This window comes from Calidris pugnax, unplaced genomic scaffold, assembly GCF_001431845.1.
Source record: "Calidris pugnax isolate Ruff unplaced genomic scaffold, ASM143184v1 scaffold209, whole genome shotgun sequence".
NCBI lineage: Eukaryota > Metazoa > Chordata > Aves > Charadriiformes > Scolopacidae > Calidris > Calidris pugnax.
The window spans coordinates 1,325,152-1,351,714 of record NW_015090978.1 but is presented as its reverse complement, the minus strand read 5'-3'; the positions used below and the strand labels follow the sequence as shown (position 1 = coordinate 1,351,714).

Genomic DNA, 26,563 nt, shown 5'->3' with positions numbered 1-26,563 from the left:
TGACAATTTAGGAATTCAGTATATTGGCAGTGAAGTATGGTGAAACTTGAACATAATCTGTCTAGCTCTAGCCAGTTTTATTGAGAAATGCATGTGAAAATACATTGTAAACCAATCCTATTTCACACCTAACTTATCTATAAATCTGATGATGAGAAACCACAGAAGTATAGTGTTTCAGTGCTTTGCTAATATCTGGGGAAACGTATACCACTTAATTGCACCACAATTCTCTTCCCCAAAGTCCGTTTTTTCTAAGGAGACCTTGCAATAACCCCTCTTCAAAGAACCTTCTTTGAAGGATCTGCACACAAGGAATAGTGATCAGTTATTCTTGTCTAATCTCTTTGTCAGGTGGACCACTTTATCACCAAGTTTCTTCATCAGGCATTAAGGATAAATGCACAAAATTCACTACTTTTTTTACTAATTTTTTCTTTCTCTTATCTAGAGAGAACAAGCAAAATGTAACCACTAAGAAAATTATCTTTTTCTTTCCTATACAAGCATGGTTGTCTTACTCAATGCCATACAATTATTGTGGCATGTTTCTGCTGTTAACTGATCCTGTCCAATCATTAATTTACTGGAGGGGGAGGGAAAGAGAGGAGCAGGTTTGGGAGGCTATGGAGCCTGCTGTTTCCTGCTCTTCCCACAGGCACACAGGCGCCCTTGTTTTCATGCCGTGCAAAGACCTCCATCACCTTTTCTTCACTCACGTACTATGCAGATGTTACTGGTGTTAGGACCCTGCTGGATATACTGACTGATTGCATCCTGCTTTCTGTAGCAAGTTTGGCCTCTAAACCTAGCACTGAATATAGGGAGGCTGGGCGCCAGGTCAGAACTGGAATCGAGAAAGGCGTGTTTGCTACTGGGAAGAAAAAGTTTGGACGAAAAAGTTTCATGTGAACTTACATTCATATCTTCAGTTGATTAGCCTAATTTTATCCTCTTCTCTAAGGACAGCTATAGAAACTAAATCCAGTGAAGCTTTGGGGTTTTTTAGTGAGATATGCTGTCTACTGCCAGGAACAGATCTGGCACACTTCATCTAGGTTCTTTTCAGAGCAGGACGGAAGCTCTACCAGTTAAGAAATACCAGCTACAGTCAGCCACCCGTGAAATTTAAAAAGGTGACACATAAATTTTCTTAGCTGAATGCCAAAGTAAATTCACATATAATCTCAATTATCTTTTTTTTTTTTTTTTTTAACAATCCATAAACATCTTGCAAACATGAGGGAATGTTGAGGCTAGAGGAATGCCAGACTATCTTACCGAACTGTGTTTAGAAGAAAAAATCTTTGAGAAATTCAAATATGTAGTTGGTGCTATCACTGAAGCGTTAATTTATTTTACCATTAGTTACATGAGAGATAATCCATGTAAACACTGGTCTTGGCAGAACTACAAGAGTAATATTTTTACAAGGAAGACCTGTTATTGAATCATTTTCCCAAAGAGTCAGTCCATCCATTGTTTCCTCAGGCATTAGGTATGCGCACCATATTTTTCTTCAATAAATATCATTTAGAATGGGCAGCAAAAGGGAATTCATAGCAAAGCTCTTATGTTAAAGGTCATCAAGTCAGAATCATGGCCTGACTCCAAAGACATCACAACAATATTATATTTGTCTAATGAGAGAGGGATGACATCAGCTCATCTGATGGAAGAGGACAAGAGCTGAAAGTAAATCTGTAGCCTGGTCAGTGTACCTCCTAGCAAGGGCTTCTTTAAGCATGGGATTATGCAAGAAGCAACCATGGTTATTGGCAGGCCTCTCCATGCCAGGCATAAATTGTGGGTATCTGGCAGATGGTATAGCAGCTATGTCTGGCATGCTCACCATGTGACAAGAAGGAGAAGGTGGTTCAGTCCCAGGTGCACATAGTAGGTCCTGACTAAGAACTTCACAGGGCTGTAATTTCTTTTCAACATGAACTGCACAGGTAAGAGGCAGAGGATATGGAATGCCAAGAGTTTGTTGACTCTGAAGCTCCAGGCAGCGTAGGGAGACTTTGGGGAACCAGAGATACAGTATGACTGCGGACCTAGAAAAGGTTCTGTGCACCACTTCGCAGTGGTGTAGTGCTGGAGAGCACAGTGGGGAAGAGTGTGTGACATTCAGATGTGCAAATGCCTAACAACAGACCTTTTTTGCACCTCAGGATGTTTCCCTTCCTGTCTAATGTAAATTTTGCAAGAGTAATATGTTTTCACTCACTCCTACTTTTCTGCTGTGAAAGAATACTGAGAAAGGCAGCTTATTTAATTAATAGAGAGTGATGGGGCTTGGATTAGCTATAGAGTCAGTACACTTCATCTTGCTTATCATTCCATTTGTAGTCCATTCAATGATTTAAATTATCTTTGTTAGTTGTTGTTTCTGTTCCAAAATCCAGCTGATGGAGCCAAAGTCTGCAGACTGTCCCAAAACAGAAATTACGTATTGTGACACTTTCCCAGAATCTTTTTTTAGGGAGGCTTGAATTATTGTAGAATATGCCAGAGTGATGTTAACCACTGCTACAACACAAGAGCATTGTAGTTCTTAAAATTATCAGATATACTGAATAATTCATCAGTATTTATCAGTTCCTGTTACATAACAAATATGTGATTATTTTCCATTATCTTAGTCTCTGGAATTTTATTATCCTTCATTTTGTGTGAATAAATTGAATTGATAACATTTGTTAAAAACCAAAGTAATTTGAGAGAAACACAAACGGCTTGATTAGGCCTCTGACTTTGTGCCTGTGAACAGTTGATGCACAGACAGTCCTAAGTACAGATGATTGCACTTAGCCATCCAGGCACTTGATTTCTGTGTTGATAAGATAAATGACTAGAAAGCATCATTTGCTCCATGCTGATTGTAATCATAAAACTACAGAACATGCTTAACATTCTGGTTCCTATTATGTTCCAAAGAAATATATAATTTCAAAGCTATAGTTGTCTTCCAGTTCTGCAGAGGAGTTTTAGTAAAATATTTTTCTTTTAATTATTAAAACATAAGGGCAATTCATAGGAGTAGTGTAATCCTTCTTCGCTGCTGGCCAACACCACAGGCATCTCAAGAAATTGCTGAAAATTATTTTAAAAGGGATATGTTCTGAAGTCATCTCTCCATGCTGGCCATCAGCTGTATTGGGCATTCAGCCAAGGAGAAGTGAAAATACCTATCCCTTCACCCTGTAATAAAAGCAAAACTGCTGTTAAAGTGGAAATGCAATTCCACACAGACTAGCCCTCTGAAGTGGTAAGCAGAGATCTAGGTGCTTGAATGGGCAGAATTGTTTGGAAGAGATGTAGAAGTCTGAGGATTGAACTCCTTTTCCTTGATGTTAAAATTTCTGTGGTACTTTTATAGGAAAAAAAAAAAAAAAAAGAAAAGTTTTATACCCAAGTTTCCTATCTAGAATTTCCTTTCCTCATTTTTAATCTTTCTTTTTCCTAACTGATTACTGCTCAGAGGCCTAGACATGCTATGAGTACTGTTCTATTTTGGTAAATTTCACTCGTACAGACCCACATATCTAACTGTGAGTAATTATGTACATAAGTATCACTGAAGCTACTGAAGCACTGCAGTTTTAAGTATGTGCATTGCTGTTTACTTCACTGACACTAGAATCTAAAAAGCCCCTTTGAACTAGAGGTCCTAGCCAGTATAGCACACGATAAATATCAGTGGAAGATAATAAAATAGAACGTGTTTAAATAAAAAAAACTATTGTGCTAGAAAATAAATTATTCTTTTCAGGTATTCAGATGCAAAAACTGGGTGTGCATCTGTAATCATCTTTCCTTTAATGGATCTCACTTTTTTATGTAATTTATAGATTTATTCTAGATTTTCAGTATGTATCACATTCAGCAGAGCATAATGAAATTTAATGTGGGAAGACATGGAAGTTCCTACAGAGAAGAGTTTTCTCCAAATAAACCTGCTGGGGAAAAGAAGAAATAAAATAAGTTTAGTGCAGATATATAAACTCTTCATTGTTAGGAAAGAATAGCCATATAAGTGTGTATTACACCTGCATACACACACACAAAAAGTGATGTTAAAAAGAATTAAGTTGGCACCTCAGTTTTGGCTTCCAGACTTTCACCTGAAAGTTTTGCAGTCTAAGTTTCCCCATCCTTCCCAACATGCAGGCACATACAGGTGGTCCACTAGTCAATACACTGAGAGCTCAGGACAGAGAGATTTCCTTGGTTTAGTTGTGTTGCTTCTCATCTCGCACAACAGCCCAGAACTAGGGCATCATGATAGATTTGAAAAATCTAATTCCTCAGGTCTGTGCTCAACACATACTCCTGTTCTAATTTCCCAAAGACACTTGAGAAGTTTCACCAAATTTCAAAACCTGATGATCAGATTGACACACAGGTTCTTCTGCCTCTAGTCACCTCTCCAACATACAGGTATACATGCTTTTTAATGTACAATTTCTCAGAAACTCTTACAGTAGTCATATTTTCCCTATTATACCTTTTTATAAAGCAAATAAAGTATTTTGTCGTATCTCCTTGGGAAAAAAAGAACCAACAAAACCGAGGTAGAGACATGATACTCTAAGTCCTACAAAGTTAAGCAAGACTGGAAAAAAGGAATTATTGGACAAAATTAGCAACAGATGACAGTACCAGTATTTCTCTAATACATTTAGCTTTTCATTATTTCTTATCTTTTGTAACATGTGTTTCCTACCCCCCCCAGGAGAAAATCCTTCTGTGGCTTCTTCAGTTTATGCAAGAACAAGGGATTTCACTGGATGAAGTTGACCAGGATGGAAATACTGCTGTTCACATAGCAGCTCAACATGGCTATCTAGGATGCATACAGGTAGAGTGATAGCTTTATCAGAAACATCTTTACATCAAACTTGAATGACAACAGCCATTAAAATGATTGTAGGAAATCTTACAAGTGAGAGTATTTCTTGACATGTTAAAATACACTAGAAGAACTTCAAACCAGTAAGATTCAGATTGAAATATTGAAAACCTCTGGTTGTTGGATTCTTTTCCAAATTATGCTGTTATTAGTCTAAAGTAACTGTTGTATTGCAAGACAAAAGTGTATTTATATTGTTTATATATAAGCAGCTAGTTTATATGTTTTTATGTTACAGAAGGGCAGCCAGTGTAGATATGTGTACTCTTCTTATTCTTCTGATATTTTCCTTCTGTTTCTTTTTCCAATGAATGGTTGTAGCCCTCTGGCTTAGGGGAAGTCTAGCAGATAAGTTTCTTCTATATTGAAGGATATCCACCTTGAGTAAACCGTCCTTTGCAGACTTGTAATCTTCTAATGTATCTATACTAAACAATGCAGAATTCTGACTAATTCTCAATGAATCAGCTTGGCCAGTGAAAGCAGTATAGTTCTGTTGCACAGAGCTGCTGAAAAGGATAATTTCTTCTGCTGAGAAGGCTTACACAGCTACAGTACTTTTGGGAGCAAGATCTGAATAAACAGGTTTGGATACCTCTATACAGTACCAGTGTTCAATGCAGACATACCAAAGAAATGGCAGGGTTGAACAGGATGGCTAGGTGAGGTGTCTCAATTTTGTGTTGAATTGCAGATGTGCCCTCTGTCTCTCAAAGTTACTGGAACCGTTAGTCCCCAGTATTCGGTGTTTTTGGCAGTTTAAGTGATAGCTGTTTGGAGAAGAAATTATAATAAAATTGTTCCAGAAGATTGCAGAAATGTATTTGAGAAACAAATCAGTCATAGGAGAAGAATAGATTGAAGAATACATAACCATATGGCAGAAAGGAAGATTTAGAAATCAAAGTGATCAAGTCAAGTATGGGAGAAAAACACATCTAAGAAAGAGTGGTAATTTTCAGAGCCTAAGGAATCAGAAACATATCAGTAAACATGAACTGATCCACAGCACCTCCTGGACCACTGCAAATACAGAAGGTTTGTATTAGTTCAACCCTGAAAGAAATACAGTTAGTCAATTCTCATTAGCTAACCTCTTCAGAGAGCTAAATACATTTGTGCACATTGTTATGTTGAATCTACCCATACATAGCTGCTTGTTAGGTTTATAACAGTTCTATTTATATATCTGGACACAAAGAAGACATAACTCCATAAAAAAAAGAAAAACAGGCATCAGTTGAGTTGAATGAATAGACTTGAAATGAACATAGTCAAATAGATTTGCAGGGCATGACCATCTCTGCATTTTCTCATTGATCAGGTATGTCTTTCTTTTAAAGATGTCAGGAATGGACGATGTACAAACTCTTATGAGAATAAAATAATCAAATCAGCACATCTGTTCTAAATCTAGTGTTTTTATTATTGTATTGTAGACAATTGCTATGATCAGTTGGGAAAAAGTGAATAGAAAAAACGTTTATGATTTACTAGTGGGTAGCACTGTTGTGGTAGGGTGTGTGCTTAGGGCTGCTAACTCAACAGTGCCTCAATGCATTTGAAGGAGAAATGAGAGTAGATGATTTCGAACAGAGTGGTGACATCTGCAGGCTGTTTTCATGGATAAAACTAAACCAAAAAGAGCATAGCCCTGCTTTCCCCAAGAAGAATGAACTTAATAAATGACTTAGAATTCTCAAGATTATTTTATTGTAGATAAATATACAAATCAGCAAGTGTTTTGTGTGGAAGTCAAGCCATGAGAAATAAATCATGAAAATATCTAATGGCAACAAAAAATATACAGTGTTAGTAATGTCACTTTATTAACACCCAAAACTCGTAAGTGTAGTTGATGTTTTGTTGTGCTGTGAAACAAAATACACCCTCTGCCCAGTGAGTTTATAGTCTAATTTAAAACAATGTATGGCAAGTGATCTGGTAAAAATAAAGAAGCCAAATAGGAGGCAGGAAAATTATAAGCATCAGTACAAAAGGTGGAGAGTCACAGGCTGTCAGTGATTCCCTGGCACTCTGATTCGTTGTATTTATGAGCAGGTAACACTCCTATCACCTTCTAAACTATAAGATTGCTTTCTGCAGGGTCATAACTCTTTCCTTTTCATTTTCTTTATTGGCAAATTAAACCAAATTTATTGACATGAGATGCAGTGCAAGACTGTTCATAAGTTTCCTTTCCATATAGAACTAGCAGACCAGACAGCCCACCATTCCTCTTTTCTGTCAGAGGACATAGAGGTCTCTTGGTGGCTTACCAGCTCTATTGCATAAGTCAACCAAGAACTCAGCCATACAATTCCTATTCTGCACATACATTTATAATGTTAGTGATACTGTAGTTTTGGGATGCATTATGATTTTGTTCAGAATCTTTTCCAAAGTTCTATGAGCAATGTGTGTCTGAACATTGCTGAGAACATTTAGGTCCTGTTCTAGGCTCTCCAGTAAAGTGAATAGTGCATAGCACTGATTATCACAAACACATCAGAAAGACAGAAGATTTGTTCTTTATTCTTGCCTCAGTTATTGGATGTCTTGAGTCAGCCTGGCAGAACTTCTTTTGCCCTTACAATGCTCTGGATTCAAGTCCCAGAGGTAGCTCAAATGTCTCACAGCCTGGACAATTCTCCAGCAACAAGCTAGGATTCTCCGCTAGTACTGTAAGTAATGCAGGAGTGTATGATAGAATATAAGCCATTATTTTTCTTAAAGACTAAAAGCTAACACATATTTGAGTATGTCTTATAAGACATAATCAAGGGAGTATGTCTTATAAGACATACAAGGGAGTAACCAAACAAGTGCAAAGCAATGAGACTTTTTTCAGTGTTAAAAGGAAAAAAAAAACAAACACCACAACAAAAGAAACCCCAACCACAACCGAGACCCAACCAGACTAAAAAAAACATTGTACAGATTTCTTTCTGCAACTTAAAGGAGTTGTTGGAAAGTATCTGCCGTACCTTTCATATCCAAATATCACTTGGCTAAGGAATTAGGACATTGAGGCTGCTGCGCTGAGTGTTTTAAATTCAGGGATTCTGCTATGGTAGAAAACTGAGAGCTAAACCACAAAAGGAGTCAGCACATATTGTAGCAAAGACATTCCTAAAATGAGATTCTAAGGGTGCATTGCAATGCCTTGCAGTGTGGAGATCTTAAGAACAGAGGTACCAGACCTGGTAATCCATTACAGCTCATCACCACCCTCTGTAAAACTGGCTAGCAACATGTTCACACTGCCCTGGGCCCTGATGTTATCTAGCACAGATGTCCTTTGAATTGCACTTGCCTGTGTCTTCTTTTCTAGATCTACCATGTGCAAAGTTAGCACAATGTTCAGTAATCCGTAGACATGCATCTGAAAAAGTTTATTACTGTGTCTCAGGAGAGAATCTATAGGTGCCTAAATGTAAGTCTTCCACTACAGTAAGTGGTCCCACTCACTGTAGGAATGCTATGTCATGCTATATTGTGCAAACAAATGAACAGAAAACAAATTAATTGACTAGAACTGCATGAAAGAAGAGGAGGGAAGAATATAGTCTTTTTATAGTTCTTCTGAACCACAGCTCACTCTTCTGTGATAACCTTGCACCTGAGTGATAGATTTTGGTATGTGGTTTGAGTTCAGGCTGCATAAAAACTTGTCAGTGATTGATTTTTTAAAATTATTGGCTTAGATCAACAATTTCAAGCATTTCATTTAGGAGCGCTTTGCGTCCAGCTGTTCTTGTGGTTGACCAGGAGTCACGACAGAGACTTACACTTACAGGTGTCAATGTGTCCTTTTGTGTTTTCACAGACGTTGGTTGAATATGGAGCAAATGTCACCATGCAAAACCACGTGGGAGAGAAACCCTCACAAAGTGCTGAGCGACACGGGCACACCATGTGTTCCCGCTACTTAGTAGTTGTGGAGACATGTATGTCATTGGCCTCTCAGGTCGTCAAGCTAACTAAGCAGCTGAAGGAGTAAGTGTTTCATTGTTAGCAGAGGGATCATTCCTAAAACAGTGCCCTATTTTGTCTTCAGCTTATTAGCAGTGTCTGGTTTTTTGCTTCTTACATATGATATTTTCAAGTCCTATTTCCACCTTATTTCCCTAATCTTTCCCACCCCCAAGCATTTGCCCCTTCACCTTCAGCAGCTCAGCTTTTCAGCTGTTCTCTGTGTGGCAGTTTGCTTTGAACATAGATGAAGGGAGTGGGAATGGAAAATGGTATGGATGAAGCAACCCAGTCCTTTTTCCCTTTGCATACCTTGGGATCACATCATTGCCGATCATAATTTCTGTTCACATAGCAGACTTTAATATACAGTGAGTGCCTCTTCCCAGTTACAGTGCTGGGTGTTGATGTTGGGAAGAATAATGGAAATAGTAGTTGGAGGGGTTTTTTTGGACTTGGAAGGTCACCAAAGCCCACAATGGCTACTCAGGAAATATCTTATGTTCTGTTTTTCCTTCATAGGAGCTGTTTTTAATATTTTAGTATGGTTTTTAATAAACATTCTGTAAAGAGTCTGGGTTTCTGAAACATGAATTTGCTTGCTTTTTATCACAGGTGCAGTTACTGTGACTTAGCCTGTCAATTGGCTCATAAGACTCCTAGAAACCATCAGGACTAACCTAACCTTCCAACTTAGATACATGATCAAGAGCTTGTCAGCTACTACAAGCCATGAAGATGGCTTCTGACAATCCCATGTTTAGAGGAGACTGTATTATTTTATGCAAGCAGCATGCCAATAGTTGTACTGGGTATAAATTACAAGACTCCCATTAGCAGAGGAGCTGCAGGGGTGGCCTCTGTGAGAGCAGGTGAGGGGCTGCCCTTTGCTGGACACAACTGGTTCCAGTTGTCTCTGCAACAAACCCACTCCTCTCTGTCTGTTTCTGATAGTAGCAGAATGTCATTAGAGAATACCTTCTTGCGTTTGAAGTGTGCTTATTTTTGTGTTTGTAACTCTAAGTTTTATATTATAAAGGCATTTTCTCTTTGTGATATCTTCAGTCTTCTGTTACATTTCTACTCCCATAAATGCAATAGTGAACTAAGGATTATTATAATTTTTACAGTTTTCATAATTTTACAGTCTGACACTGTTCACTGGGTATTTCAAAGTACCATGTGTTCTGTAGTTGGTTCATTTGCTGAGAAATACTAAAATATACAAATCAACTGATATAAAGGAAAAAAACCCAGTACACAGGGTATTTTCTGAGTAGCCTGCATTAACACCTGACTCCTCTCAATATATAATGAAATTTATTTTCCCCATAACTCAGCAGAAAAAAAACCCCACGCACCAGGAAGTAGAAATGGCAACCACAGATTCTCCATGTTTCAGTTCTCTTCAGTGCTCATCCAGTACTTGATATGAGTATTACCACTCATATGGAAAAGAAAGGCATATTATGTCAGTCAGCAGGCTGTTTACCCCCATGGAAAGAGTCTAATTTTGACTTTCCTGACAAAAGCACTAACACTTTTCCAAGTCTCCCCCCTGCCATCTCACAGACTGCATGCATAAGAAGTCAATGATTCTTATCTGGATCCTGATGGGTTCCTTTGCTTGTCTCAGCTGGAGCTAAATCTGCTTCCCTTCAGCAGTCTATTTTTTCAGGCTTCAGATTTAGCTCTAGTAAGTGCAGCAGCAGCCTTTTCTTCTTCTTCTGCAAAGAGATGTAAGTCTGTTGTGCAAGTCTTGTTGCAGTTGACTGAGGCAGTGAAATATTCTATTTTCTGCTTGAAAGAATGGCTTCTGCATTGCTATTTGGGCTGCTAGCCTCAGGCCGTGAGTGGCTCAGACAGGAGCAGTGTTCAGAGGTCCATGCTCAGGAGCCAGAGGGGATGATGGAAGAAGACTCTTCCCCTGTTTTTCAGCCCCATCTTGCATAAAAATTCAAGGATGGTACAAAGTACATGCCTGGGGCAACTCAAGGGGCCTTACCTCTGGCATAGCAGGAGAATTAATTGGCCACAGCACCTCTGAAGATCTTAAGAACAACAGATGGCAACAGATGGAAATCTGGTTTATAGTTGAAGTCACTTCAAACTGCTGTTACATAGGAATAGCTCCAACTTGAGCAGCTGAGCTGCCTTTCCTCTGTTTTCTCCACCTACTTCAGCTGGTGGTGAAGCACGTTGTTCTAGACACAGAGGAATTATGATTGTATCATGATGGATTACTTGAATGGTCAATATCAACATAGAAAGACTTTATGTGCTTCCCACCCTTCCCTCAGCTGCTGTAAACATGAGCTCATCATGCAGTCTTCTTTTATGAGTGCCTTATTAGCCAGGGATAGGAGCCTCTCTCTGATAACACTGTTTGTGCCCAACCTCAGGAAGACTGAAAGGGTTGATATTGTGCAAGAAGAACACCAGTGCACAAACTGTCTTAGACCAACACCTGTCTTTGAAGGTTCTAAATCAAAGAAGGAAGTACTGTCTCATTTTCTTTTTGTGAGCTCCATCAGTCATCAAGACAACACAGAGAAGTTCTAGAGAGAAGTTACCCAATCCATCGCACTCTTTGGAGTCATTCCTGAAAATAAGGCACAAAACCAAAACAGTAAAATCACATTTTGCCAGAGTCTTCACATCTTTCAGCCCTTCGATCCAAAGCAGCTCAGATGACAAACACAGAGAAGTTACAGAGAAAATCCTTTTGAGTTGGATCTAAATCTCCATTCAGGAAAAAAAAAAAAAGCCTTTATATTAGAAAGAAGGAAATAAGTGTTAACTGCAAATGTTCCATTGCATCCTCACAAGAGAATTAACTGAGATTTTTCCCAAAAGAGGGAATGAACCAAGAATTCTTTCCATAGGTAAAAAGGAAAGTGGCTCACAAAGACGACTGTTACTGGCTTCTTGATTTGCATCTCTTGCTTATTATAGAAGTTTAGTCAATCCAGTAGGACTTTCTTAACTATACAATATGCTTAGGACAGTCACAAAAGTTTCTCACAGAGTCTATACAAAATATTGGCTTTCATTTTACTTCCATAGGTCTTACAATCTTAGTTATTCCTTCGCTGATTTCATCTGTCTAAAAAAACCTTAGTTCCTGGTGTAGAAAATTCCTACCTGCACAAATACACACACTAATGACATTAGCATTAATGACTTTTATTGTTTGGGCTTTCCTGGCCTCAAGAAACCAAGTCAGAACTAATGACATAAAATTAATGCTTCCTTAGACTTCTTTTGCAACACTGCTTGATGACAGACTATTCTATCTGCATTCCCAAAGGGTTGCACTGTCCTGTGTTTATAGACCTGGATGTACAAAGCAATTAATGAATAAGACACTAGTTGATCTTTTTGTTACACTATCAGCCAAAATCTCTGTCAAGGCAAAGATCAAAGAAAACCATGAGTCAAAAGATGAAGATGAGAAAGTGGTTGAATATCCTCTCTTGCTGCCATTTTTCTATGTTCTGTAAAGACAATCCATTATTTTCCTGAAACGTTATAGAAATAACAGTAAAAATAGCAAAATAAAAAAATGTTGTGGTGGTATGGTAAGGTGTTTGCAAGTTACTGGATTGTTTGTGTTTTTTCGGGGGGACAGTAAGTGTTACATAGACATACAGTAAGAAACCCAGTGTAAACTTTACAATGTTCATATCTTTTTTACTTAGTTAAGCTGTTTTATTTTCTGCTTTGTAGAGTGGTCATTCTTGTTTTATTTGAAACAAAATGAATAAGTAAGGCATCATACTATGAAAGATATTTGAGTAGAGCCCAGTGCCTCAGCCCATTCCCTGTTCAGTTACTGAGCTCCCTGATTTCATTAGGAGGTAGCTGGAGTCCACAATAAAGTAGACACAGAAGGGTCCTTACATATTATTTATTGGGAATGTTGTCTGAGCTAAGACCTTCAGAAATTTTGCATTAAATGTCATAAAGGAAGTAAACCCTCTTGCCTGTGAAGCTACAGTAACCTTGTCTCCTAAACCAGTCGGGTTTTAATACTTTGCAGTATTATTATTCCAGGAAGTTGTGATCCCGTATTTTCAATGTTATCTTAGATACATATATGTATGTTATATTTCTTAAGGGATAGTGCTGGCAAGATGTGTGAGTTTTTGTGAGCTATTTACTAACTAGTTAAGCTGTGAAAATGGAGGAAACTTTAATTCTTTTAGCACAATAAAATGTTTGAGTGGAGTGAGGACATTAACTCAACAGAAGAGGTGTCAGAGATTTCTATTAAAGCTAAAAGCATGAGCTGTTAGCTAAATTATTTAGAAGTCGAAGGAAGCATAAAAGGCAAATAAAGCAGAAAAATTGCATCACAATCTAATCTTAAATGAAAATTTCCCTGGCTCTTAAAAGAGAGTGTCGTGGGAGTTGCAATATAAGCCAATGTTGACAGATGGTAGGAGTAATTTTAAAATAGTCTAAGGAAGTGTGTAGGCAAGAGGAAGGAAGATGGAAAATTAAAGAAAGAAAGGATCTACATAAGCATGACTGTACTGTAAAATGTGATGGAAAGGCAGTATGTCAAGACCCCACCTTTATTTCTGCAGCACTTTTCAGATCCACTCTGATATGTAGAAAGTAAAACGTTTGTTTTCTGCCAGCCCTGCAAGTACAACCCCTAGTCTAAAAAGTCATCTGGATTCTTTCTGGCTCTGACATTGCCAGTTATAAAGACTACGTTTGGAACTCAGCTAACTTCTGCTGATGGCGTGCGAGCTAGGAAAGAGTCCAGCACACTGGCGGAGAATTCTATTAGTTCTGCAGATCCAATAAGAAAAAAAGTACTGAAAACATATTACTTCTACAGCAACAGAAGCAGAGTCTGAGAGAAGCAGATAAAAAGTCATTTTCACAGGGTCATTTGACCAGGACAATGGAATAAAACCAAATGTACCAATTATATTCCAGGTGGAAGACAGCACATGTACAATAACGAAAAGCTGCAAGTCTCTTGTTTCTGTCTGTGCAGTGTTTAGAGGCACTGGAACTCACAGGTCATGAAACAAGATTGAATGAGATTCGTGGTGGCTGACAAGCAAGGGGGTATTTTGAAGGTCTAAATTGGATGCAGGGAGAGGAAAAATAACTTTTTGTGGAAAGCTAATCCATTCCTCCATTTTCGTAGAGCTACTTGAAAGTTTGCAGGTTATCTTGTTCAGCTGAGTCTTTCTTATGGAAATGAGTATGTGGAAAGACAACAGAGACTGGGATCACAGTTATATGGTAAATGGAGTTTCTAATACGGCTGCCACTTTCATATTACTAACTTTTTATATCTACTATTACAATTTTTTAAACATTGGTCTCTAAAGTTATTTACAAAGCAGTGTAGATCACACCACCACATTGAAAGCGATAAACTGCAGTTAGGTACAACACTCCTGAGTATAAGGTGAGTGCAGAGCACAGGTAGGACCTTTGGTAAGGTTAGGCAGCAAGAAGATGTCTTTTTTTTCCTACTCCTCTGAATATGCAGAAGTCATACTTAGCTCCATCCTGCAGCTGAAGAAGATTGGACCAGTCCTTCCCAGCAGGCAAAGGGTCCTCTCTTAGTTCATTTGCAGATAGAAACGGACGAGAGCAGTTGTCTGAGCTATTGTTTAGCTGGGTAAAAGCCATCTACCAAATGTAGGAATGCCTTCTTGATCTGTCCCTTTCCTCTTCCTTTACATAAACAAGTAAGAACCAAGTGGCCCTAAGTTTGCCATATTTTTGTTTCTGGAGTATTATTTTATGTGAGTCACTCAGTTCCACTGAACTGCTGCTTGTGATCCCACACTTGTCCTTACATGAAATGTAAAAAATAATCTCTGACAAGTAAACATCTCTCAGCTGGTCTCGTTGAGTGATCACAAAATGCACACAAGGATTCAGTGACAAGTAGACACTCTCTGTTCATGCTATTATTTATAATTTCTCTTTTTATTTACTATGTAAAGTATAGGTGATAAGGACTTCTTTTCTGAATACAAACACAAATTTTCTGAATACAAAGTATCGGTTATCTTGTATCTTACTAAGGATGACAGTTTTACAAAGCAAGGTAAACAGTCTCACATCTTCTTGCAGGCAGACAGTGGAACGTGTGACATTACAGAACCAGCTCCAGCAGCTTTTAGAAGCCCAGCGGTCAGAGGGCAAGTCATTACCCACGTCCCCAAGGTAAGGTGACTGGAATTGAGCTACCGCCTGGATTTGCACAGTTTCATGGTACATTGGTTATCAGGAGCAGCTGTGACCTGTCTAAATAGCAGATGTATTCTGTAAAGTAAATATGTTTTTTTTTACTTCGTGGGCTTGAAGCTGAGCTTCTAGAATTTGACAGTGTGTAATGTTGTATAAATATTGGAAATTTTGAGTGTGAAATGAATAGTCCCTGTTTCCCAACAATGAAAATCAGATTTACAATGGAATGGAATGTATTTTGCGTTAGAGGAATAGCAAAAGATCCTAGAAACCCCTAGAAAAGTTGTGAAGTTTGACCTTCTGTTGGTCAACCATACATTACTGCCAGCAGTAATTCATAAAGTCAGTTACCAACAAAACCTGCTTTCAGACTCATAAGACTCCTAATGCTCATTAAATCTTTTACCTGTAGTAACTTGTATAAAAAGTCAAAAGTCCAGAAATTTTATGCATTGTTTACATATCCTGTCAGAAGTCCCAGAAATAGACACAGAGTAACATTAAAGATAAGGAAAATAAAGGCAGAGGACTGGATCTGGAGTCTGCTAACATACCTCTCTGACTTTTGCCACAGATTTCCAGGGTGATGCTTGGAAGTCAAGAAAGCTCATGATGTCTCTCTAATAGCAATCTGAAGAAGACTTTGAAAGGAATTAAGTAACTCACATGCAAACAGGACTCAGTTTATCATTAGCTTCTAGTTCAGTTTCTTCTCTGGAAGACATATACAGTGCTTCTCCTTGTTTCAGAGTTGTTAGGGAGCTACATATATGTTAAAGTCAGCCTAGAAGCTTCTGCAGGCATTGATGTTCAGAGCTTTGGGCCATCAAGTATGAACTTGTAGGATCAGTGACTGCTTTTTATCCATTCTTAAAGAGTCTCAAGCGCTTTTCCAAACAATTGCTCCATGTCCCTGAATTTCATGTGCCAGTGTTTCAGACAAGTGCAAATAGGGTTGCTCATTCCAGCTCATTTGGTTTCTGTCATTTTTGCTGACCGGTCTTTCCAAGTGAGAACCAGGACTGTTTTACTTTCAGCTTCAGATAAGATCAGGTGAGAGCAAATCTCCCATCATTCATAATTCGTGTAAAAGGGTAGGTTTCAACATCTTTTTAGTCAAGTGAGCAAGTCTGAAAATGATATTCTTATTTAAAGTTTTATTTTATAGTTGGCTACTACATTTTCTTCCAGTCAGAACTCATTTGTGGATATTATCATCAACCAAGGAGCCAGTAGCAGATCTAAGAGAACCTATCCTTTTTACTAGGAATGTCACTGTAGATACATGAATATTCTTCAGTGTCTGTTTCAGTTTCACACCAGAGAAAAAGCACAAAATTAATTGAAGATGAGATGGCTAGAATAGGGACATGAGTTTTGTTCACTGTGAGAACTGTGGACTCGTCAAAGTAGAAGTTGTTTGTGAAAAAGTAGATTAAAAGTATTAATTCACTGCCTCACACTAACCTTAATTTTGTCACCTTACCTTTGTTCAGAGAAGTGGTTTAAAATAAGAATGTGGAGTATTATGAGCTCTGGCATATGTCATGGAGAAAGAAATGGTCTCTGTAATTTACATTCTTTGAAAATCAGACTTACTTGAGACTGCTGTTTCCTCGCTGTATAACATTTGAAGTTCTAAAATTAATTTATTATCCAATAGTACTGAAATAAATTCATGTCACCTTTCTCATGCTTTTCAGTATTTCATATTGGAAAAGGGTTTGAGTGCAAATGGCCCTGACTTTTTATGAGGTCTTATATGGCTATTATTAATAGCAGATGAAGTCTAGATTTATTAAATCATTTCTATGCAGAGAGCTGGTACTTTTGCAGTATTTAGAATAAGCTACTTTTGCATATGATGTGACTTAGTAGACATTTGGCTTTGCAGGTTTTTTTCACCTTTTAAGACATGTCAACTTCCACAAATAGGAAACAGTTTTCCTCTGAAAGTCATCTTTGGTAGTGAAATAACCGTTCTAAGTTTTGATTTTAAGGAGTTTTCTTTGTAAGAGACAGGAAAGAGCTTCAAATCCTAATTAGGAGTGGAAGCAGGGTTACCTCCTTCTTTGTGTAATCTTCGCTGTGGCATCATAGTAATGAAATCCATGTGAGTAGTGATGAAGAGGATAAGTAACAATAAGTGGAGACAGACACGTACACTGGAAATTGCAGTTTCATATTTTATATGTGCATTAATTTGGCTGTGGTATTTCCTCCTCTTTTTTTCTTTAAGCTCACCATCATCTCCTGCTTCTGGCAAACCCCAGTGGAAACCATCTGAAGCAGATGAATTGTCTCCACCAAAAAATAAATTGAACACCCAAGATGGGATTCAGATTCTTGGCAGCTTGGGAACTGCGAGTCGTGCTCGAGCCAAGACAAAAGATGAGGACTCAGATAAAATCTTGCGCCAGTTGTTGGGGAAGGAAATTTCTGAAAACGTCTGTATGCAGGAAAAGCTGACTTTGGAATTTCAGGATGCTCATGCATCCTCCAAGAACGTGAAGAAGATTTTGCCAGAGAAAAGGGAGCTGAAGTTAGCCAGGCTGAGGCAACTGATGCAACGATCACTGAGCGAGTCTGACACAGACTCAGCTAATTGTGAGGACCAGAAGAACACCCCTGTGAAAAGAACTGACAAACCAAGGCCTCAGCCCATAGTGGAGAGCATTGAGAGCACAGAGAATTTGCACCTGATGATTAAGAAACACACTTCTGCAGCAGGGCGCCGCTTCCCTTTTGGTATGAGGGTCTCTAAGTCTGTGGATGGCCACAGCCCCTCTCCTACTTCAGAGAGCAGCGATCCAGATAACGAAGCCCCATATCAGTCTGGTACTGTACCTCAGAGCCAGTTTTGTGGAGACAACTCTCCATCCAGCATGGACAGTGCCACTGCTCAGAAGGTTGCCACCAGCCCTAAGAGTGCTCTCAAGTCTCCGTCTTCAAAGCGCAGAACCTCCCAAAATTTGAAACTCCGAGTGACTTTTGAGGAGCCTGTGGTGCAGGTGGAGCTGGCAGAGTCAGAGCTAAACGAGGAAAAGGATAAAGACCGGGGGAAAGGACTCATGCGGGCTCCACCTGGCTCTGGGGAGCCAGCGGGGGACCAGCTGAAAAGGCCTTTTGGAACCTTTCGTTCCATAATGGAGACACTGAGTGGCAACCAAAATAACAACAACAACTGTCAAACAGCAAACCTGATCAAAACCTCATCGACGCTGCCTTTTACCTCATTGGGAAGAAAGACGGCAGACAGCAAGGGAAATCCAGCAGCTCTCACAAAAGGAAGAAACAAGCCAGTGAGTGCAGTAAAAGGAGGAAGGGCCTTTTTTTTCTCTTATCTCCTTAAGTAATGAATACGTTTGACAGCTTCTTCCTGCTCTTCTGTAGCAAAAGGATGCAAACAAATACTTCAATGTATTTGACCTGTAGAAAGCCCACCCACTGTTTTGATTTTGGAAGGCTTTTCTAAGGAGTGGTGGGTATTGCTTGTGTACAGAGTCTGTGCTCTTAGTGCACAAGGTTCACATGTTCTTTGTTGAAAGCTTTCCACGGAGGTGTGAGTCACCTGGAAATGATGTTTGATGTTGCTCTGAGTGGTAACTTATACAACAGAATGTCACACTTGAACCCATAAGTTTTCTGAGGAGCAAATAACTGAAGGACAAACCCTGTCAGGTCTTATAGCCAAGATTGATGAGGCCAACAGGATAAAAATAAGCGGTATATTATGAAAAAAAAAAAAAAAAGCAGAAATCATAGAATCATAGAATGGTTAGAGTTGGAAGGGACCTTAGAGATCATCGAGTTCCAACCCCCCTGCCATGGGCAGGGACACCTCCCACTAGAGCAGGTCACTCAAAGCCCCATCCAGCCTGGCTTTGAACACTTCCAGGGATGGGGCATCCACAACTTCCCTGGGCAACCTGTTCCAGTGTCTCACCACCCTCACAGTAAAGAATGTCTTCCTAATATCTAATCTAAATTTTCCCTCTTCCAGTTTAAAACCATTACCCCTTGTCCTGTCACTACACTTCCTGACAAAGAGTCCCTCTCCAGCTCTCCTGTAGGCTCCCTTCAGATATTGGTAGGCTGCTATGAGGTCTCCCTGTAGCCTTCTCTTCTCCAGGCTGAACAACCCCAGCTCTCTCAGTCTTTCTTCACAGAGGAGGTGCTCCATCCCCTCTGATCATCTTCGTGGCCCTCCTCTGGACCCATTCCAGCAGGTCCATGTCCTTCCTGTGTTGAGGACTCCAAAGCTGGACACAGTACTCCAGGTGGGGTCTCACGAGCGCAGAGTTAGAGGGGTAGAATTACCTCCTGTGACCTGCTGGCCACACTTTTCTTGATGCAGCCCAGGATGCGATTGGCTTTCTGGGCTATGAATTCATATTGCCGGCTCATGTTGAGCTTCTCACCCACCAACACCCGCAAGTCCTTCTCCTCAGGGCTGCTTTCCAGCCATTCTCCACCCAGCCTGTACTTGTGCCTGGGATTGTGGTGCCCCAGGTGCAGGACCCTGGGAAATGGTCCTTCCTGCTTCCTGCTTCTGCAGGAGGTACAGCCATCCCCTAGGTATTGAAGCTGTCAATACCCAGCCTTCTTTGACCACCCTCTCCTGAAAGCACACAGTCCACTCGTGTCAGAGTATATGACTGGTCTGTAGCAAAATGTACTGGGTCCAAACCATCCCCTTTCTGCAGCCAACAGAGTGCCCTTTCTGGGATTCCAACAGAAAGAGGAATGTCTTCAGTTAGGAGGCTGCTCTCTTATTAGAAAGAAAGGAGAAAATACATTGAACAAATGTATCTTCCAAGAGAAAGGAAAGGGTATGGAATGAAAGAGACAGAGGTAGGAAATACTGTAAGCACAAAGTGTTTGTGGAGCAGAGAGGAGAAGTGCAAGCATCTGGAGACACATAAAAGAGTTGAGTGAGAGGGAATGGTAGATGATTTAATCCTCTATGAAAAACAGGGTGGGAGGGAAGGGATGGATGGAAAGACACGAGGTAAAAGAATAATTTCAAGATGAAAAAAAGAACATAAAGCAGGCCAAGAGGAGGAGGAGGAGTAGTGAATTATATACTGTAAAAACTATGACAAGGTAATGGGAGAAAAACACAGGAAAATCTTAGGCATAGAGGAGGCAAAATGAGTATGGAAAAGTCACAGTGGAAATAGAGAACTGGGAAATGGTGAGCAGTCCATAATAGTGGGTACTGCTAGAACAGTAGTGCTATAGCAGAATGTGGAATAAAATGAAAAGTTCAAAGGAGACCTAATAGGCTAAATTGAAGTGGGGCTGCATTTATTAAGGTTTACTCAGAATCACGGTATGAAATACTGATTTGAGCCTTTAAAGACATGCACCATCTTGTCAAACAGATGATTTAACACAGATATATTTTCCTAACGCAATGGTAAGTTTTTTCAAAAGATTGATTTAGATTTTTTAATGACAGAGGAAAAGACAATGTGTCTTCAAAGATGTTCTTGTAGATTACAACATGATGAGCAGCTTTCATAGTTTCCTAAGAAATTTGAAGAGCTGAATAAGGGGATTCTAACAGTATTGGCGCTTGCACTGTAAAATGCATGTTGTCTGATTTTGCATGTCGTTGTTGCCAACATCAAAATTATGGAAAGAGTACAAGCCCAAAGGACCACAGCACACATGTCAAAGAGGTATCAGATTCATTTACTGACTTATAAAGAAATCCATTAAGATGATATTGTGGCTATTTGACTGCATGTTTTGATAGACTTCCATGTTATGCATGTTTTAAGCTCAATGCATGTTTTTAACTGATATGATGTTGTACTTCTTTAGGGTCCTTACTTCAGCTACACCAGTCTTTCCTCTAGCACGTTGAATGAAGAACTTCTGTGTAATTATGCTTGGTATGTGCTTATGCATGGTGTTGTTTAGCATCTCTGTTGCTTTGTTTTCTCAAATTGCATGTGTTTGCTAACATTATTCATAACTGAAATACTGGAGTTGATTGATGCACAAGAAGGGAAGTAAATGAACAGATGAACATATAAATTCGTAGAAAAGCAAAAATTTATGATGGATTTCTGCTGATGTCACCCTTGAACTGGCCACAGTATTTCAGTTCCAAGCAAGTATAAAAAGTATTCATACTCGTAAATCCATGAGGGAGTATAGGGCACTTTGGCTGAGTATTCAGCCTCTGTTGAATGAAAGTCAAGTACCAGATGAGAATGGAAATTAAATTTCCTCTCATGAGGAGGGCAAAAAGACCACAGTTCATCTCTAAATGGAGAGTACAGAGAACATGAGGCAGAAGGCTGTACTTAAGTCTAGTGCTCTTCTATTTTCACACATTTTTCGTACTCTCCCTTAGACTTTAAAGTTAAGTTTGTTTTTTAAAAGTCTGAATCTGTGTTCAAACTCCTTAATTTAGAAGTGTTCCATCAGGACTATTCTGGCAGATAGAGACCAGTCCTTCAAGGTACATGAAGACATGTTGGAAAAACCAACATTTGACGAAATGTGTGTTTGTTTTATAACCAAAGCTTTGTAAAAACTAGCTGTCATTTTTATTCAACTCTTAACACTCACAAATTTGTGTGAAGATAATTTTTTTCTGTTAAAGTGAGATACAAATCCTTCCATTAGGCCTGGAAATTATTGCTGTTCATACTAAAATTATACATTTGAAGATATTTTTGGGAAAATTATAAATTAGTCATTTTTCAGTTTGGGATCTTAAATTACTGTCAAGTTACTCTTTTCTAAATGTCTAATCAAATAGACATCCTTAAAAACTCAATTTCCGTAATGGAAATGGGAGTCTTGTTCTGAAGTCATTGGCAGAGTGTATGTGAAACCAGAAACAGAACTGTAAGGTTTCCAAGAGGTTTCATTCTCTCCTGAAAACAGAGGGAAATTCCAGTGCAGAAAACTGACTGCACAGCAGCAGTTTGAGGGAGCATCAGTGGGCAGCCTCCAGTCAAAACACCCAGCTGCCTGTCCAGACCATGGAGTAATACAAAACCATTAATCTCATCCTTATGTTAGAGCCCTCTTCCAGATGTAGCCAGTTGTCATAATTTAGTATTGCCTTGTGAAAATGTTCTTGTGTGAGAAATCCCTGGCAGCATGGACATTTCCACAGAAGCAGCGATGGATGGAGAAGGTCTGGCTGCCACTGCAGAGCAGCAGAGTCACCTGCTGGGAAGGTGAAGGTTGGACCTGAAGTTTTGACTGCCCCCCAGGCACTGCTGATCCAGGCTCCTTGTCCTGAAACTGCCCCCAGGGCGGTGGGCACGTGGAAAACTGGAGAGTAGGAAACAAGGAGCAGAGTGCCCTAGAGGAGCAGCTTGAGGAGGCTGCTGTTGTACCCACAGATTAAGACAGAATTGGGCAAATTGTGTGCCAGAGTCTGTGGCATGAGACTTCCAAAAATCATGCAAGAATGGAAGACATATTGTGCTTTTCAGAAATCAGAATGCAGATCTGAAGGCTCTCAGAGCTTCTAAGCCAGTATTCACAATGCCTTTTAGTATATGTTGTGATTTTGACTGGCAAAATGGGTGCCTGTCATTAGTCCACTGGATGCTGCACTGTAGCCTGTGAAATTTAAATAATAGAAAAATATCACCGTCACTGGCACTACAAGCCCCTGGACATTGTTTGATTTTTCCCTGGATGGCCTGAGAAGACTCTGTAATTGCCATTTCAGAGCTATTTTGAAAATAACCTTTCTGGAAAACAGTGCAGTCTTTGGTGTCTTAAACCTTTGTAGATTGGTATATTGGAGTGGGGTGCGAGGGTGGTGTGTGTGTATATTTCTGGACACAGTCCCAAACCCATTTTACCTCTAGACCCTCATATATATGGGATTTTATTATTATCTTCTGAAATCTGAAGTCATTATAGAAAATCTACCGTCAAGTCAGATTACATTCTTCTCCACCAGTTTTCAGCTTCTCTCTCTTCAGCTTCTGTTTATTTCATTTGTTTTGTTTTTTTCATTCAAAATACCCAAGCACATGAAGGCTTTGTAGTTTACTTTTTCACATTGGTCACAGCTTAATTGTAGAGAATTGTATTAAATTTTCTAGTGCCCTTTTAAAATTTGATACATACTATTTTTTCTGAAGACCCTAGAGTGCATTTCGGATGTGCAGGATGGGTTGGGATATTTTTTCCCCTTTTGGAAGGACTGCCTAGTTTCTCGCATATTACAACTCCAAGCAAATGCTTGTAGTTTTTTCCATCTTACATGTATGCCAATGAACGGTTCTTTCCCACACTTTGAATCATCTGAGATCTGCAGTACATTAAAGTAAGCACTAACTCACCATATCAATACAAAGCCCTGTATTAGCTGCAGCTATCAACAGCAAAAATTGCTTCATACGTCAGGGGCAATCAGCAGAATCTGCCATCAGGTTTCTGTCAGATAGTAAACCGGGCACGCTTCTAAAATAGTAAGTGGATCTAATGTAACAGATACCCCACTGCCAGAAGTGGTGCTGGATAAATTACAGTTTCAAATACATACGCTAGAAAAAGGTTGCTTATCTGTATGTCTAATAAAATAGTTACGATTCAAACTAGTACAGTATAAAATCAATATGAAAGTAATTTAGGCCTTGTCCCAGACAATTTACAGTCCTTCTGTTGTGAACTGTTATGATTGTGCATCACGGCCTGCTGCATGAGGAGGTGTTTAGCATTTCTGTAGTGACAGAGACACCAGAAGATATTAGAAATCTGGTCAGCAGTTAGTGATATTGGTAGTACGTTTCCTTCAGGTCAGCAGGCACAGTTGTAAAAGGCACATCTGTTCAGCACTGTCACCTACAGACATCTGCATTTGCTAAAAACCATCCTCTTCTAGGTCACAGTGCAACTATATTGCTGCAAAATGGGGTCTTTGGAGCGAACCTCTACATGGGGGACTCACCCGCAGGGTCTTTTCAGCACTGCTAGTCTAAGCTAATGCAGTAGTTAATTGATGCAAATTATCTGTCCATTATTACCAGAACATTATGAGAGTGTACTAATTAATGCCTTGACTTAGAAAGCATCGTCCCAGGATTTCCAGTTTTGAATGCAGAATGGGAGCTACAATAAAGTCAGTAAGAACCCACAATATTAAAAAGCATTTTGTGTAGTACATGTCTAGAGAAGTATGCCCAGAGAGAAAGATTAATTCCGAGTTCAATACTTGCAAATGGAATAAAATAGGGTAAACAAATTCGGCGCAAATCATTCTATATTGTTAGTGTTACCATGAGTAATTTTCTTCTTTTTTTCTCCAGGCATGATGACATCAATAGTAAAAGCCAGAAATCCAACAGTGAAAGGAGTACTGAAGAGCCAGAGCTGCAGGAATTCTTCCTCTAAACCACATCTCATGATGTCTCACTTTGAAATACCTGAAATATATCCTTTTGAAACACTAATATGAGACATATCCCTCACCAGCAAAACAGCAGCTGTTAGGATGCCTTAATTTGTAGCAGTTAGACCATATACAAAACTTTTTTATGATATATGTGTATATGTAACTTGTTTGTAAGCTGTGCTGTGTAAAGGCATGGGTGAGCAAAAGTAACAATTCGAAAATTGTTATGACACAGGCAACCTCCAAAGTGTTTGTTGGGCCACAGAACACATTTTGTACTTTGTGTCTTGCATGGATATATTGTCATATATCTTTATTTCCCTTTGTCAATGGCATATACTGTCAAACTTTCAGCCAGGACTCTGCCTGCTCAGCTCCTCAGTGAGACCAAGGCAAAAGCATTGATTTTTTTGAGTATGTTTTGTCTGTTATTATTTCTATTTTTTGTAAAAAGGAAATAAAGACGGTGTTAATAGGACACACTGAGTGCAGATCCTTCTCATAATTCACTGTTTCATCTTTTGAGCTTTAAGTGTTTTATTTGTCTTTTTGGTGTTCATAATGAGACAATATCCAGTACCAGGATTTCAGTTCAGTCCATCAATTAAGTAAGCAATTCCTTTAATGGTGAATCATCACTTTGCAGTTTAAAATGTGTAGAAAAAAAAAATTTAAAAAAAAGCATAAAAGCATAAGTGCAATTTTAAGTTACGATTTCTTTTTCACTTGCCAAACACCAGCAATGTGCTCAGCTGTGTTTAAATTACCAAGTAATCTGCTAAGACCTAGTCCATATTTTTTCAAAGCTGTCGTGATACTTTTATTGGAAATTCTGTGAGCTTTTCAGAGAAAACGAAATCTCTTACTGAATTCACTTCATTCTGGTAAACTATTCTGCAAATGTGTCATGTAATGTAACATTCAAAAGCAGACTACTAGGCAATTGTTACCCGATACATTTATTTACATCAAATATGTGTGTTTATATTTGCTTTATTTTGATTATATTGATCTCTTCCTATTTGAAGACTTCTATGGTTTGATGAGAAAGATCCAAATACATGAGGATTTATTTTACTGACTGTTCCAGTAGAACACAGGGAAATCGTAGGAAGTTTGCCAAAGAAATTTTTTATCACAAAGACAATCATAGAATCATAGAGTGGTTTGGGTTGGAAGGAACCTTTGAAGATCATCTAGTCCCAACCTCCCTGCAGTGGGCAGCTACATAAAAAAAAATGACATTGTGCAAATTGAATTCTTGCAATTGCAGAAATAGTAAACAATGTGGACTTTCAAGAGGATTTTGACTAAGTACAACAGAGTTGCTTTCTAGGCAGTTTCTCTTGCCTGTTTTTTTTCTGTGCTCATCTTGACCATTGGGCTTCCTTTCTGGTCAGTAAGAAGACAGAGGAACTTCCTGTATCTCATTGACAGGAGCACCAGTCCCTTCCTACTTACCACAGAGAAAGCTGAGGTAGCAGAGCTCTTGGAAGAATTCCTTCATATTTGGATGCCTTTAATTAAGTGGGATAAATGTCTTTCATTGGGTCACTCTTCAGAGTGATGTCATGTTTGGCCATAGAGCCACCATGGACCAAGATGACTGAATACCCCAGGCACCCTGCTTATAGGCTTTGGATAAAAGCACAGAGTACTACTGGATAAAATGGAGCCAATTGAGAGATCAGAAAAAAAAAGAAAAAAAAGAACCCGAATAGAAATAATAAAAGTATGCACTTACAGAAATGAAATTCTGAGTTTCTTTCCACAGTTCTTATCTGTCACTTGGCAAACTTTTATTTTTGAGCTAAAGTAATAAACCTAGCACTCTGACTGACCTGAGCTGTGTTGTTTAAAGAAACAACCAAACCTCCAAAAATATCTGTCAGCCAGGAACAGCAATACCTCTAACTGGGCCTCCTGTCGTCTGTGTGCATATGAAAAATCTGAAGGCAAAGTGAGAAGAGACACATGTGCTGCAATTGCCAGAGTGCTGAAAGAGAGCATAACAGGGAGAGATCCTGTGTCTGGTAGATGGGCTTAAACAAATTAGC

At 39.1% G+C, this 26,563-nt stretch overlaps 1 protein-coding gene across 2 annotated transcripts in view; it reads left to right on the top strand.

Moving 5' to 3' along the window:
• SNCAIP (synuclein alpha interacting protein) overlaps positions 1-24,984 on the top strand; it is a 57,562-nt gene extending 32,578 nt beyond the window's left edge. Inside the window, exons 6-11 of one of the 2 annotated variants that reach the window (XM_014953453.1) lie at positions 4,739-4,864; positions 8,745-8,914; positions 15,005-15,097; positions 17,361-18,423; positions 20,954-21,024; positions 24,421-24,984. In XM_014953453.1, coding sequence (XP_014808939.1) covers positions 4,739-4,864; positions 8,745-8,914; positions 15,005-15,097; positions 17,361-18,423; positions 20,954-21,024; positions 24,421-24,505 — 1,608 coding nt within the window. In that variant the 3' untranslated portion in view covers positions 24,506-24,984. The remainder of the gene's footprint in view (positions 1-4,738; positions 4,865-8,744; positions 8,915-15,004; positions 15,098-17,360; positions 18,424-20,953; positions 21,025-24,420) is intronic. The other variant, XM_014953454.1, reaches the window with a different exon arrangement.
• Positions 24,985-26,563: the final 1,579 nt, after the last annotated feature.